Below are 15,346 nucleotides of genomic sequence, written 5' to 3'. Positions count from 1 at the left end.
CAAAGGTGACTTAGAACCACCTGCTCTCATTCCTTCAGCCTAACTTTGGCAAATATATGTAGAATATATGCATTTGTAAACTAAGATGATAGATACCGTAGATAGATAGACAGATAGGAAGATAGATAGATACTTTATTGCCATTGTACATAGTACAACAAAATTGAATGCCATCCCATAAACAACTAAGCAAAAACACGATTACAGCCACACACACACATACATACACACCCATCACAACTCCCCAGGATCATATTATTTAGTTACAGCATTTAAGATGGTTATACATAGCTCTTGGATAGAAACTGTTCTTTAATCTATTTGTTCTTGATTTAATTGTTCTGTATCTCTTGCCCGAAGGCAACGGTGCAAAAAGACTATATCCAGGATGAGATGAATCTTGTAAAATATTATTTGCTTTTCTAAGGCAACGGATATGCAGAGGATGCTGGTGACTGGGCTGCTGTCTGTTCAAATTATATTTTAATTGCTGATTTTAGATATACTGTGATGCATTTTAAGTATTGTTTTTAACCAGTTTGTTCTGTATTTTATAACTGATGTTGTAAGCCGCCTTGAATCCTGACTTGGCAGGATAAAAATATCTATACAAATAAAAATGAAAGGTAACCTTGTTCAAAATTGATAATCTCTGAAAGTTCTTGACCGATTGCTTTCAAATTTTGACACAACGTTGTCACACCGTACATGAGTGTTTTTATATACCTAGATTATATAGATGGCTCACCTGTGACAGGTGAAAACATGCTTTTTTAGAATAACAGCGCCATCTGCTGGATGTCAAAGCAACACAGCTGAGGATGCTGCATCATAATCTCAGGCCTAAGCTGCTGCCATTGGCTGAAGACTATCTGTGACATCACAGTTCTAGTTACAGGTAGGTAGCCGTGTTGGTCTGAGTTGAAATAAAAAAAAAACTTCCTTCAGTAGCACCTTAAAGACCAACTAAGTTTTTATTTTGGTATGAGCTTTCGTGTGCATGCACACTTCATCAGTGTATCTGACGAAGTGTGCATGCACACAAAAGCTCATACCAAAATAAAAACTTAGTTGGTCTTTAAGGTGCTACTGAAGGAAGTTTTTTATTTTGTGACATCACAAACGAACATGGCAACCTACTGAATATAAATGTGGGCCTTTTACGCTTTCCCAACAGAACAGAAAGCAACAACTGCACAATTTTTCCAATGTTGCAATTATTTGTTTTTTAGTTCATGTTTTTAATGTTTTGCATTTTTATATGTTTTTGTTATAACTTTCTAATTTTTCAGTATAGTCGATCTGCTATAGTTCATCAAAATAATGCCTCGCAGAAAATCAAACTTAGGTCGTCGTACTCGTGGAGCGGAAGCAGTGCGACGAGCAATTGCAAAGCAAACTGAGCAAGAACGGGCAGCAGCAAAGGAGCGAAAGAGACAAAGAATGGCTCAAATACGTGCCAAAGAAGCAGCAGAGCGACTTGAGGTTACACGGTTGCGAGCACAGCGATCGTGTTCTGCAGCTTCAGATACGCTTCGTTCTCAACAGAATGAATGTGACAGGCTGAGAGTGGCTAAAAGATGTCAACAAGAAAGAACAGATCAGCATCAAACACGACTCCGTACTCAGCAATCGCGTGACCAGAGAGAGAGGTGTCGTGACGTCTGGGGTGAGGAACGGGGGTGCTGAGTGGAGGAGGGACGTGCCTTTGGGGAGGATGAATGGGGTGGGGTGGGGTAGGGGGATTTAACAGAACACGTGTGTGTGTTTTTGGGATTGATTGCTTTCTCTTTCTGAGCCACAGCAATGCGTGGCCGGGAACAGCTAGTATTAAATAAAAAATAGATTTTCAAAAAAATGAGAGGCAGTGGGGTAGAATCCAGGCTTGCTTTGAACTTCTTGGAGGATGAACCCTATTATTTTCTGCCTTATGCACATTACAACTGCATTTTGCTTTGTACCTGGTAACTGATGCCCATTATTTGTTGTTTGCATTGTTCCATGTTATTCATCTATATCACAGAATCATAGCATTGTAAAGTTTGAAGGGACCCTGAGGATCATCTAGTCCAACCCCCTGCAATGCAGGAATATGCAGCTGTCCCAGACAGGGATTGAACTTGTAAACTTGGCACTATCGGCACCATGCTCTAACCAACTGAGCTATCCATATGTATCCATATATTATATAAGTGAGTGGGTGACGCTGTGGTCTAAACCACTGATCCTATTGGGCTTGCTGATCAGAAGGTTGGCGGTTCGAATCCACACAATGGGGTCGGTGAGCTCCTGTTGCTCCGTTCCAGCTTCTGCCAACCTAGCAGTTCGAACGCACACCATTTCCGTGCGCTCTGGTTTCCATCACAGTATCCCATTGCGCCAGAAGCGGTTTAGTCATGAACCGGAAAGCTGTCTGTGGACAAATGCTGGCTCCCTTGGCCTGAAAGCGAGATAAGCGCTGCAACCCCATAGTCACCTTTGACTGGACTTAACCGTCCAGGGGTCCTTTAGATTAGATTAGATTTCTTTATTGTCATTGTGTAATTACAATGAAATTGGATGCTATCCCATAAAAACAAAAACAAGAAACAAAACAAAAACCACATTTTCAGCCACACATTCACAAACCTACCTTTTACCTTTACCTATTACATGTTTTTTTTATTGTTGATCCTTTGGTTTTCAATTGCTATTATAGATGTAATGATTTTTTTATTAAAAATGCAATTATTTTAAATATGTAATACTTTAAAATATGTTTTTAATGGAATTGTGAAATCGCTGAGAGATGCAATATAGGAAGCAGCACATAAATGAAATGAATGGATGGATAAAACGTATGTTGTTTTCTTTAAATCATTAATTGCTTCAGGATATTTCATGGGAAGCCACTCGTAACTGAAATAAATGCGTGTGTGCCTAGCATGGGCTTTGCCACTGAGCTGAAAGAGAACGAGAGGGCTAACGCCTGACAGACAGGCATTCCATTTGAGCACATAGCACAGAAGATAGATTTGCACTGCCAGGGATCTGGTTTGGCTTCAGTCACATGGTGGGAAGCGGAAAAGCAGGCACATAGGTCAAGACAGGCAGGCAGGAGAAGGAAAAGCGGTGCAACATCAAAAGGGGCACTTCCAAAACATCAGCCCGCATAATTTATATATATATATAAATTATATATATATATTAAAAAAAACCCTCCTGGGAGGCATAAAGCCGAGAAGGGCAGGAACTGCAGATGTAGGAAGGAGGAAGAAAGAGATCCAACAAGAAAAGGGGAGGGAGGGGAAAACGGAAAAGGGGGATCGGCTGGTCAGGGATGCAGCTGAGCAGGGAGTGTGATCCGCTGGTGAGAGAGGGGAAAAGGGGCGAAGTGTGTGGTGGACGGGAGGGGGAGGGGGAGAGGGAGAGATCTACATATCTAGACACCCCCAATATTGTAAATCTGTGCATTGGAAAAATAATTTCCTGAGGCTTCTGCCTCAAAGCTGATCTCAAAGGGGGAGAGGGTTTTTAATGTTGTCCTCTGCATTTATATTTTTTTCCACTTTGGACTAGACTAGAGGCACATGGTAAATGTGTGGTGTGGTGTGGTGTGTTTTGTGTGTGTGTGTGTGTGTGTGTGTGTGTGTGTGTGTGTGTGTGTGTGTGTGTATTATCCCTGAGCCCATGCTCTAAGGCAGGGGTTGCCAACCCTGAAGAAACCTTGACTGGTGTTCAGTTTTTTAAGTTGGTGCTAGACTGCTGAGCAACTAAAGAAAGAAAAGCGCTTTGCACATGCATAGAGGCCTATGTTTAGCTGCTCACAACGTATAGCCTTGGCCTGGAAACCCCCCACCCCCCAAATGTGGGAACGAAAGGCCTGTGAGCCCAGGCTCCAGGGAAGCCCTGCACTCTGCCTCCTTAACTGCTCGCAACTGCCATGGTTCAAAAACCCCAACATCCTTGGAATGGAACCCCTGACCTTAAGACCCTTGTTGTTTTTTATCCTTCCTCACGGACTCAAGCTTGACTCATCATCCGTTGCAAGATCCCTGTTACAATATAACCACCTCGCTTTTCTCACGATACATTTGGGTTGATACTTTTATATCTACGTAGGGCACAGCCCCATGTAACCTTGTCGCTTTCCCACGTCTCGCAGGAGCATCATCCCCACCTGGCCGCCCTCTGAGGGAAGCGGAAGCTGCGATGGACACAGAGATGCCTCAGGTGTGTGTGTGTCGGGGGGGGACTGGGCTGGGGGGGTGTACCTGGGAGAGGGGCAAGTCCAAGAGGAATCTGGACCCTGAGAAACAGAGCTCAGGGCCCAGATTCCTCTGTTCTGGCTGAGTTGAGCGGGGGTGCTGTCATTCAGTTTCAGCATCCAGAAAGCAAAATCCCTTGGCATCTTGTACAGTCAAAGGGATGCAGAAGTAGGACTGGCCCCAGGTGTGCCTAGGATGGGACAGCAATTGGTACCCGCTTCCTGCAACAATAAATAAATAAATAAAACTTCGAGCTGAAAATAAAATCTCAGGATAGGGCTGAGCTAAATGTGATTTGGGCAGTTCATAGACAGATTCCTGTACTGGATTTTTGGGTGGGGTGGGGGAATAGCAGCCAAAGCATATACCCCCCCCCATGCCAAATAAAGGACTGTGGTGCAGAGGGAGGGGATTTCACTATGTTTGGTACGTTTCCGCCCTGAGGGTAACTTTGGGAGACAGGGTGATATTAGGACAATTGCATTAAGGCGTTAATCCCACCTTCCCCCAGCACTGCTACCCTGATCCAAATTGGCAGGTGCAGGCAATAACACTATTTTTTTTTAAAGTTGTAGGAGACCCGGTTGTAGGTCTGCCATGCTGATATCTACTTGAATGCTCAGTGGCCTCAAAAGCAACCCGTGGTCTGTCTTCTTCTTAAGCTTAGTTTACAGGGTTGTAAGGATTGCAGAGGAAATGGGTGAACCCCAGCTAAGTCAATTTTGAGGGTAAAAGTCAGTGAATTCATCCATCTATTCCTCCGAGTGTGACTAACAATGGATATCGGCCATTGGACATAGATTGCCTGGCTGTTTTTATTTAGGCAATTTATTTGCTGCCCTTCTGCAAAAGGACTTTCAGTGCGGTGTACAATTTAAAGCAGAAGTGACAGAAGTCACAAAAACCAAACAAACCTTGTTGCTTCTAGACAACATATTTAGCAAGCATGTCTCCTGATTTGTTTGTGAGATTAGAGGACGTGGGCTATTTAATGAGCAGTCGCACATTTATGGGGAGGTTCGATGACACTGCATCAAAGGAAGTGTTGTCCCACACTTTCCCGTATTTTCCCCATCCTTATTACAAAACATGATCTTTTTTTTTGGGGGGGGAGCCAGGTCTCTGTGCAGGACCTGCCAATCAACCATAATTGTGCAATCTGAATTTACCAGTACAGTCCTACCTTGGAAGTTGAACGGAATTCGTTCCGGAAGTCCGTTCGACTTCCAAAACGTTTGGAAACCAAAGTGTGGCTTCTGATAGGCTGCAGGAAGCTCCTGCAGCCAATTGGAAGCAGCTGAAGCTGGCAGGGCATTCGGCTTCTGAAAATCGTTTGAATACTGGAACACTCACTTCTGGGTTTCGATCGTTCAGGAGCCAAGGCATTCGAGATCCAGGGTATGACTTTATGTTATTGGATCCCATGCATAAATAGCAGCCGCCCAGAATAAGGTTACCAGATGTCCCCGTTTCCCGGCCTGGATTTACAAATCAGTTTTGAAATATACTCGGAGTCGAGAGTGAATTTCATGCTCTTTGGAGAAGAAGAGAAGAATGGCTCTTTCCCCAAAACCATCTGCTTATATACATTATTTACACAATGGGCCTAGCGTGATTGGCTACTTCAGGACTACACCTGTGGGCCAATCAGGTTGTGGATTGACTTCTGCCAGCAGCCTGATTGGCTGTTCCTGCAGTCCAATCAGGTTGCTGATTCACTTCCACCTGGAGTTGGATTGGGTGGCTCCTGCGGACTAATCAGACTGCTGATTCTGGATCCTATTGTTCTAGGATTCAGCTCAGTACATAACAAGTTTCCTGACAAAATCCATCTGTTTAGTAGGAAGTTGAAAAGTTTCCCCGGATTCATTGAAAAAAATCTGGTTACCTTAGCCTAGAAGCATCCCAAGTCATAGTTATCTGTAGCAACAGGCAACTTAGTATTTGCCTCACACTTTTCCTAAATGTTGCTACGGTATTTCCTTTCTTTCCAGGGCCGTGTGGCTTTTGAGGATGTGGCTGTGTATTTCACAGAAAGCGAGTGGACTTTATTAGATACACAAGAAAAGGCTTTGTACCGGAACGTCATGCAAGAAAATTATGGGCATGTGGCCTCTTTATGTAAGTGCCCTTTTTCTCAACTTTTGATAGGAAATGTAATACTCTTCCCTCCCCTCCACCCCTTTCATTCAGAAATTCGTTTCAACACACACTTCTGATGGTGTGGGACTTGTTCTAGGAGCGAGGTACTCGTATCTTGTAGCACAGAAAGCAAAGTATTATAATGTGCTATTAGTATACTGTTAGTTCCTAACATTGAAAAGATATCTTTTGGGGGTGGATGAGCTCTTAGTTGTTGTTTTTTACTTTTACTTTTCTTATTTGTATTTGTTAATGTTTTGAAATCCAATCAAAACAATTTGGGGGGAAAACACATAAAAGATAATCATTAAAATAATAAACTGTAATAGAAAAAAATCTATTAAGATACGGTTCATAAAAAACAATAGAAACTTTAAATACAGGCTCATTGAGTGAACTTGCCCTGTGCTTACTTCAAATCCTTAATTCCCCACAATTTCTTCTTCTTTATTTTTTTGTGTCAATTTTTATATGGAAGCATTTGGTAGCCAGTGCAGTCCTGCCAAAATTGGTATTACATGCTCTGACTATCATGCTCTGGGCAGAACCATCTTCGAAGGCAGCCCCACATATTACTTGAGTTTCTTCTGTTCCCTGGGCAGGTTTTCGAGTTGTCAAACCCAACTTGATCTCCCAGCTTGAGCAAGAGGAAGACCCATGGATCCCAGACCAACCAATTGTGGAGGAAAAGGAGATCATTTTGGAGCCTGACACAGGTGGGGAAGCTGAGACACCATTCCAATACATAGTGAATCCAGTACAGTGGTACCTCTGGTTATGAACTTAATTCGTTCCGGAGGTCCATTCTTAACCTGAAACCATTTTTAACCTGAGGTACCACTTTAGCTAATGGGGCCTCCTGCTGCCGCCGCGCCGCTAGCGAGCAATTTCTGTTCTCATCCTGAGGTAAAGATCTTAACCCGAGGTACTACTTCTGGGTTAGCGGAGTCTGTAACCTGAAGTGCTTGTAACCCGAGGTGTTTGTAACCCAAGTGTCAGAGAGAGGACTGGCAGGAAGCAGACCTCTCTCCCAACACGCACAAACTGGCAAGACGGGACAGAGTGCAGCAAGGCAGGAAGGAGGTTCCAGGGCTCTAGCAGCATCCTGGAGCCTCTGGAGATAGAGGAAAGGGGAAGGAGGTTCCAAGGCTCTAGCAGGATCCTGGGAAGCAGAGAAGAAGGGGCGGAGCCAGCTTCAACAGAGGGTGGAAAGGAGGGGGAAGAACCAACGGCACCTGAGGAGAAAGGTTTGACACAATGGGGATCCGTAGCGCCGGTAGGAGGGGTGTTTTGGGGGCCAGTCTTAAAGGCTGGGTCAGAGCCTGCCAGACGCCATTGCGGGCTTCTGCCCCACGCTGAGCAGACATGATTTGAGACATCTCGGCACTGTATATAGAAGGCACAATAAAACTCTGAAAATCCAGAAGGTGTGTGGAGTGCTTACTCGGGAGTAGCCAGCACCCATCCGTGACACCAAGGTACCACTGTAAACATTGGGCTAAACTCTGGAACACAATTTTGGGTTCTGCCCCTGTCTAGAGTGATGAAATGCCCCTCTTAACCATACTCTTTCTCACATATTTCCTGTCAACCAGAGATTCCTGATGTGATAATAAAGCAAGAAGAAGAAGAAGAAGAAGAAGAAGAGGAAGAAGAAGAGCAGCTTTGGGTTCTGGACCACCAGTGGCAAAAGACCTTCCCAGGTACTGCCAGATCAGGTGAGGGGTGGAAATTAGGACCAAGAGGATGGCCGGACGGCATGTTGCTTTGACATGATACAAATAATAAAGAGGATGCAAGATGAACAAACACCAATGAAAGCCAGCAATAATAATAATAATAATAATAATAATAATAATAATAATAATAATAATAATAATAATGCTGCAACCACAATAAGAAACATCCTAAAAAATAAAAAATAGTGAGCGTTAAAAAACAAAACAAAATCCAGGAGGAGGAGGAGGACCACAAATAGTTACGGTAAGATAGCAATTGCATCCATCCTCCAAAGGCCAAATTGGAAAGTTTTGATGACCTTCTGCTACAGCGTTGAGAAGGGGGAAGATGAACTTCCCTAGGCAGGTTACAACCAGATTACAAATCAGGGGAGAGATCTGATAAGTCAAATGATAAGTAACTCTAGAACAAAACCCTTGCGTTGCAGGGGGCTAGAATAGATGACCCTCAGGGTCCCTTCCAACTTTACAGTTCTATTCTGATTCTCTAGTTGTGCTCTACATCTAAGGTAGGCTGTTGGAATATTGCACCTGAACACTTCGTTTTTACCTCTCCTTTCCCCTACCCCCTTTGATTCAGGATACCCCGACCTCGTAATAAAGCAAGAACGGGAAGAGGAGCCATGCGTCCCAGAACACCCAGGAGCTGACGAAAATGCAAATGCTGTCGCGGATCAGTCAGGTGTGGTTACAGTTCATCTGATTTGGGGTTCACCACCGAATCCTTAATTTTAAAGGGTTTACGTGGGCATTTCTCCCCAGGGCCCTCGCTCTTGTTCCAGGTGCACAAGGCGATCATGGGAACATAGCAAGTTTCTCCCTGATCCGATCCCAGACCATTCCCACGCTCCCTTTGCCCAGCTCAGTATTTTCTCCTCCGATCACCAGTAGTTCTCCAGGGGCACAGCCTGGGTTCTTTTTCAGACCTATTGGGAATGACTGGGACTTTTCTGCATAAAGACTGGGATGGTACAGTCCCTTTCAAACCAGGCCTCCTGGGTCCTTGCAACCCGGAACTGTCCAGATGTTTCAGCCCCTGCCAGCACAACTGTCCTGGCTGAAGCTTGGCCTGGGATCCAAACCTGATCTAAAAGTCTTATCAATCACGGCTGCCAGACTTTTATATGCACGAAAATGGAAGGGCACATCATTACTAACAGTGGAAGAATGGCTGTTAAAACTGACGGACTTAGCTGAGATGGTGAAGCTGATGTGTTTGATCAGAGAAAAGGCACTTTTGTTAAAGATTGGAAACTTCTCTTAGACTTTTTGTGTGAAAAAGAAAATGAGGATTGAAGATAATGTTTGTTTATAGAAAGTGGCTTTGTTGGGTGTTATATTGGATTGGACAAAGTGAATCTTGTTTTTACATAGCAGACAGAGGAAGAATAAGAAGTTCTTTGTTTTCTATCTTATCCTTCTATCTTTCTCTTTTAACCTCTTTTCTACTTTTAACATTTTCTTTCTTTTTCTTTCTCTATTTCTTTCTCCCATCCCACCCCTTTTGTGATTTTATTGTATCTAGAAGATAAAAGACTTGGTGGTTTTTTTAAGGGAGAAGATATTAGGTTTTGTATTTTCTCTGTAAGCCTTAATAAAATTTATTTTTTTTTAAAAATAGAAGTCTTAAAAATTTATAAAACCTTCTCTAATCTCCTTCCTCCTAAACAGGATTTCCTGGTATAATAATAAAGCTGGAACTGAAAGGAGAGACCTGGACCCAAGATTTCCAAGAAACTGAGGAAAGGGCAACTGTTTCAGGTGAGGCAAACCACAGTGCCACCAGCAGGATCGGGAAGAACCGTGACAGGAAGCTAGTCTCCCCTTGCCAAATAAAAAGCGGGTGCCTGGGAGACTAAGAAAAGGCTAAAGTGACATAGACATACCATCACCGTGCCTTTTCCCTTTTGGGTGCCAGGGCCCTGAGGCAGAGAGGGGAGAAGATCTGCTATGCCCTTTTATTGTTATTATTTCTTTGTTTATTAAATTTGCATGCCACCCTTCATCTGTAGATCTCAGGGCGATTCACAGCATAAAATTACAATATTAAAAACCACAGAATACATAAGAAAAATAAGAAAAACCAACCAATAATAATAAGGATAATAATTTTTATTTGTATCCTGCCCTCCCCAGCCAAAGCTGGGCTCAGAGCGGCTAACATCATATAAATAAGACAATATGCACAATACAATATGCAAATAAAATAACATTCAATGTTCATTAAAATAATATAGAATAATATTAAATATCAGCATTTCAAATTAAACAGAAATCCACCCTTAACAGTTACAATAAGTAATTTCTAAACTCCAATCAGTAAAACGCAGCAAACCAAGAGTGCACAATGTAATACAATACAAAATAATAATAATAATAATAATAATAATAATAATAAAATTTATTATTTATACCCCGCCCATCTGGCTGGGTTTCCCCAGCCACTCTGGGCGGCTTCCAACCGAATATTAAAACAGTACAGCATTAAACATTAAAAACTTCCCTAAACAGGGCCGCCTTCAGTTGTCTTCTAAAAGTAAAATAGTTACTTATTGCCTTGACATCTGCTGGGAGGGCGTTCCACAGGACGGGTGCCACTACCGAGAAGGCCCTCTGTCTGGTTCCCTGTAACCTCACTTCTCGCAATGAGGGAACCACCAGAAGGCCCTCGGTGCTGGACCTCAGTGTCCAGGCTGAATGGTGGGGGTGGAGACGCTCCTTCAGGTATACAGGACCGAGGCCGTTTAGGGCTTTAAAGGTCAGTACCAACACTTTGAATTGTGCTCGGAAACGTACTGCGAGCCAGTGTAGATTTCTCAGGACCGGTGGTGTTACGTGGTCCCGGCGGCCACTCCCAGTCACTAATCTAGCTGCCGCATTCTGGATTAATTGCAGTTTCCGGGTCACCTTCAAAGGTAGCCCCACGTAGAGCACATTGCAGTAGTCCAAGCGGGAGATAACCAGAGCATGCACCACTCTGGCGAGACAGTCTGCGGGCAGGTAGGGTCTCAGCCTGCGTACCAGATGGAGCTGGTAGACAGCCGCCCTGGACACAGAATTGACCTGCGCCTCCATGGACAGCTGTGAGTCCAAAATGACTCCCAGGCTGCACACCTGGTCCTTCAGGGGCACAGTTACCCCATTCAAGACCAGGGAGTCCTCCACACCTGCCCGCCTCCTGTCCCCCCAAAATAGTACTTCTGTCTTGTCAGGATTCAACCTCAATCTGTTAGCCGCCATCCATTCTCCAACCGCCTCCAGGCACTCACACAGGACCTTCAGAGTGCAGAGACTGGAGGGTGGGGCAAGGCAGGTGGAAGAAGGCCTTGCCTGATGGGAGTCTCTCCCCTCACTGTCTCCCCCCTCTTCCCACATTTAAAAGGGCTTTGGGCGCCAATCAGCCAAAGGCCTGGTTGAAGAGGAACATGTTTGCCTGGCACCCAAAGGTGTATAATGAAGGCGCCAGTGAGCTTCCCTGGGGAGAGAATTCCACCTCCTTTTTGTCTTGGAAGTTCCAGTCAAACGGCACTGGCAGCATCGATCCAAGTGAGGATCCCTTCTGGTTCTCTCTAAAGATCTGCACAGAAGGTGTAGAAAAGCTGTACAGAAAGGATATCCATAACCATCACTGCTTGGTCAGGTTCGGGGCTTTTTTCGAGCTGGAACTCGCCAGAACTCGGTTGCGGCTCCTCTCAGTTGGGTGCCATTGCCATTATAAGCAAACAAGAGAGGTGTTTGTGGTGAGTCTCGGTAGACCTCTTTTTCTATAAAAATAGCACTGGTCTGGTTGTCCCTTATGGAAGGCAAATTACATATCTTTATCAAGTAAACTAAACAGTGAATTGCCACACATTTCGGTTGATGACTTCTTTCCTCAGGAGACAAACTAAGGCAATACAGTGTTACCTCAGTTTACAAACACAATTGGTTCCGGAAGTGCGTACTTAACCTGAAGCAAACTTTCCCATTGAAAGTAATGGAAAGTGGATTAATCTGTTCCAGACGGGTCCGCGGAGTACCTAACCTGAAGCGTACTTAACCTGAAGCGAACTTTCCCATTGAAAGTAATGGAAAGTGGATTAATCCATTCCAGATGGGTCCGTGGAGTACTTAAACTGAAAATACTCAAACCGAGGTGTACTTAAACCGAAGTAAGACTGTATATCTCTTACTGCTATCACAATTCTCTGTTTAGCCGAACAGGCAATAGGTACATGAAAGAGGAAGGCTACTTCCCACCGGAAAGTGCTCATCAAGTGGAAACGGATAAGACACTCTTGGGAACTGCCAAGGAGAGAATCTTCCAGTATCCAAAGAAGGCCGAGGTCTCTGTGAACGAAGGCCAAGTAGAGAGGCGCCAAGGAAATGCCTCTGGAAAGAGAACGGGAAAGACTTTATCTCGTGGGGGAAGTGGCATCAATGAAACCAAACTCCAGAAGAGAATCCATAAGTCTGGGAGAATGCTTAAAAAAGGAGAGGAACCATATAAATACCTAGATGACGAAAAGAGATCTGGTTGGAGATATTACCTGATGACCCATGGGAAAAGCCACGCAGGAGAGAAACTATATACATGCTTAGTCTGTGGGAAAAGATTCTTTCGGAGATCACACCTTATTAGACACAAGCTGAATCATACAGGGGAGAAACCATATACATGTTCAGTCTGTGGAAAAAGCTTCAATCAAAGATCCCATCTTATTAGCCATGAAAGGACCCATACAGGGGAAAAACCGTACCCATGCTCTGTCTGTGGTAAAAACCTGAGTCGTAAGGCACTCCTTATTAGACACGAGAGAATTCATACAGGAGAGAAGCCTTACAAGTGCTCTGAGTGTGGTAAAAGCTTCTGTCAGAGCTCTGGCCTTGTTGCGCACAAGATCACCCACACAGGAGAGAAACCATATGTGTGTTCAGTCTGTGGGAAAAGCTTTAGTCGCAAAGCAAGCCTTATCAGACATGAGAGAATTCATATGGGTGAGAAACCATATACATGTCCAGTCTGTGGTAAAAACTTCAGCCAGTGCTCCGGCCTCCTTCAGCATGAAAGAATTCATACAGGAGAGATCCCGTATAAGTGTTCTATCTGCGGGAAAAGTTTCAGTCGTAAAGACTGCCTTCTGGGGCACAAGGGAACCCATACGGGAGAAAAACCATATTCATGCTCTATCTGTGGGAAAAGCTTCAATTGGAAAAGTTACCTGGCTGTCCATGAGAGAAGCCATAATGAAGAAAAGTCGTATATATGTGCAATCTGTGGGAAAAGCTTCAACCAAAGATCCAATCTTCTTAGCCATGAAAAAACTCATACACAAGAAAAAACGTACACGTGTTCTATCTGTGGTAAAAGCTTCATTCACAAAGTAAGCCTTATTAGACATGAACGAGTCCATACTGGGGAGACACCCTATAAATGTTCGGTATGTGGAAAAGGTTGCAGTGGGAGAACTAATCTTATTTCACACGAAAGAACTCACACGGAAGAAAGGCCTTATGCCTGCTCGTTCTGTGGGAAAAGTTTCAAGCAAAGATCCAACCTCACGAGCCACGAAAGAATTCACACTGGAGAAACTCCCTTTATGTGCTCAGTCTGTGGTAAAAGCTTCAGCTGTAAAGCAAATCTTCTTGGACACATGAGAACCCATACAGGGGAGAAACCGTATTCGTGCTCAGTTTGCGGGAAAAGCTTCGGTAATAAATCACAAGTGGCCATACACGAGAGGATTCATACAGGGGAAAAACCATACACCTGCTCAGTCTGTGGGAAAAGATTCAAACACAGAACGAGCTATACCGAACACCAAAAGATCCACACGCAGGAAAAACCATACACATGCTCAGTCTGTGGCAGAAGCTTCAGTCGTAAGGAGCACCTGATTATTCATGGGAGAATCCACACCGGAGAGAAGCCATATTCATGCTCAGTCTGTGAGAAGAGTTTCAAGCAAAAGTCAAGCCTTACTTCACATGAGAGAAGCCACACAGGAGAGAAACCACATACATGCTCAGTCTGCGGGAAAAGTTTCAATCGACGATCAAACCTTATTCACCATGAGAGAATTCACACAGGAGAAAAACCACACCAATGCACCATCTGTGACAAAAGTTTCCGGAGTAAAGCATATCTGAGGAGACATGAGAAAATCCATGTCAGATAAGGCAATCCATATGGGAGGTGGGGCAGCGATATGGGGAGAGAAAATTGAAGTTGGTAAAAGATGATTAAATAGAAAGAAATTATATATATATGTAACTCTAAACCACAGTATAGCACTATAGGAGTGAGTCTGTGTGGCCGGCAGAAAGGGTTTGGAAAATTACACTTCTAGTTTTGTTTGTTTTTTACTGTCCACAGTTACTTGATTTGTTCAAGGCAAGGCAAGAACTGTTAGCTCTTAACTATGTTCTTAGCATAATATTAACTATGGTTTTTAGGGAGATATGCCAAGATTGTAAACCACAGTTTGGTCAGCTTATTTCCCTGAACCAGTTAAGATTAACCACAGTTTACTTAGGTTCAAATTTAACCTCGGCTGAAAATGGAAGGAAAGCTTCCCAGATGCTCCTTGTGGCTGCTCCGGAGGAGAGGAGTGGGGGCCCCAAAGTTTGTGCACGTAACACTAAACTATAGTTTGGCATTATGTGTGACCCAGGCCAGTGAATATAAGAGCTCCAGCTGTGGCAAAAATATCAGTCGTATACTGCCTCTTTGGCAACACTTGGAGCATTAGTTCTAGAGCAAATTACAAAAAAATGTAAAGGTTTGCAACCAATCTCTACAAATCTCATAACCGTCTCTCATGTTCCATAAATAAGAAACAAATATTAGGGCAAAGTATTAAGAGGAAAAATCAGGATGCAGAAAAAGGCATATGCTGAAATGATATATACCATATTAAATAATGAAATTTCCCCCAAAGAGATCTGAAGTACTGTGCCTATAGTATAATTGTACATACATTTCAGGACTGATAATATTTGTGGTCCATGAACTGTTTCAGTTCCGTAACAGCAAAATTTCTATTTGATGTATGCACCCTTCTAATAACAAATCCTGCTTCTTGCCCTGTTTATTTACACTGAATTCTAGAAGCTTTTTCTTTTAGCTATAAAGTATTCTGATGTAGGGTTTATAAAACAACATTGTTTTGTTTCACTTTGACTAAATCTATCTTGGAGTCTCTTATGTAACTTATTAAATAAAGTGTTTGACAATTA

The 15,346-nt window shown here is 43.5% G+C and overlaps 1 protein-coding gene across 5 annotated transcripts; it reads left to right on the top strand.

The window, feature by feature from the left end:
* Nucleotides 1–1,118: 1,118 nt before the first annotated feature.
* Nucleotides 1,119–15,346, top strand: LOC118080974 (uncharacterized). Of its 5 annotated transcripts, none has more exons than XM_088663492.1 (8): nucleotides 1,119–1,669; nucleotides 4,145–4,212; nucleotides 6,242–6,368; nucleotides 6,992–7,105; nucleotides 7,985–8,092; nucleotides 8,709–8,810; nucleotides 9,800–9,889; nucleotides 12,332–15,346. In XM_088663492.1, the coding sequence occupies exons 1-8, from the start codon at nucleotides 1,324–1,326 to the stop codon at nucleotides 14,284–14,286; spliced, it is 2,910 nt and encodes a 969-aa protein (XP_088519618.1). In that variant the 5' UTR covers nucleotides 1,119–1,323; the 3' UTR covers nucleotides 14,287–15,346. The 5 variants fall into 5 exon arrangements, with proteins under 5 accessions (XP_088519618.1, XP_088519617.1, XP_088519619.1 ...); XM_088663491.1 differs by having other exon boundaries at nucleotides 7,985–8,107; XM_060270945.2 differs by lacking the exon at nucleotides 1,119–1,669 and adding an exon at nucleotides 3,088–3,349.

Source organism: Zootoca vivipara, chromosome 2 (assembly GCF_965207765.1).
Source record: "Zootoca vivipara chromosome 2, rZooViv2.hap1.1, whole genome shotgun sequence".
In the NCBI taxonomy this organism is placed as follows: domain Eukaryota; kingdom Metazoa; phylum Chordata; class Lepidosauria; order Squamata; family Lacertidae; genus Zootoca; species Zootoca vivipara.
This window is presented reverse-complemented; position numbering and strand designations above follow the sequence as displayed.

Bases quoted from the DNA above. Each gene is read 5' to 3' on its own strand.
- LOC118080974 (XM_088663491.1), top strand. From the start codon at position 1,324: ATGCCTCGCAGAAAATCAAACTTAGGTCGTCGTACTCGTGGAGCGGAA. The intron at 6,369-6,991 runs GTAAGTGCCCTT...TTCCCTGGGCAG, and splicing joins TGGGCATGTGGCCTCTTTAT to GTTTTCGAGTTGTCAAACCC. The intron at 8,811-9,799 runs GTGTGGTTACAG...CCTCCTAAACAG, and splicing joins TGCTGTCGCGGATCAGTCAG to GATTTCCTGGTATAATAATA.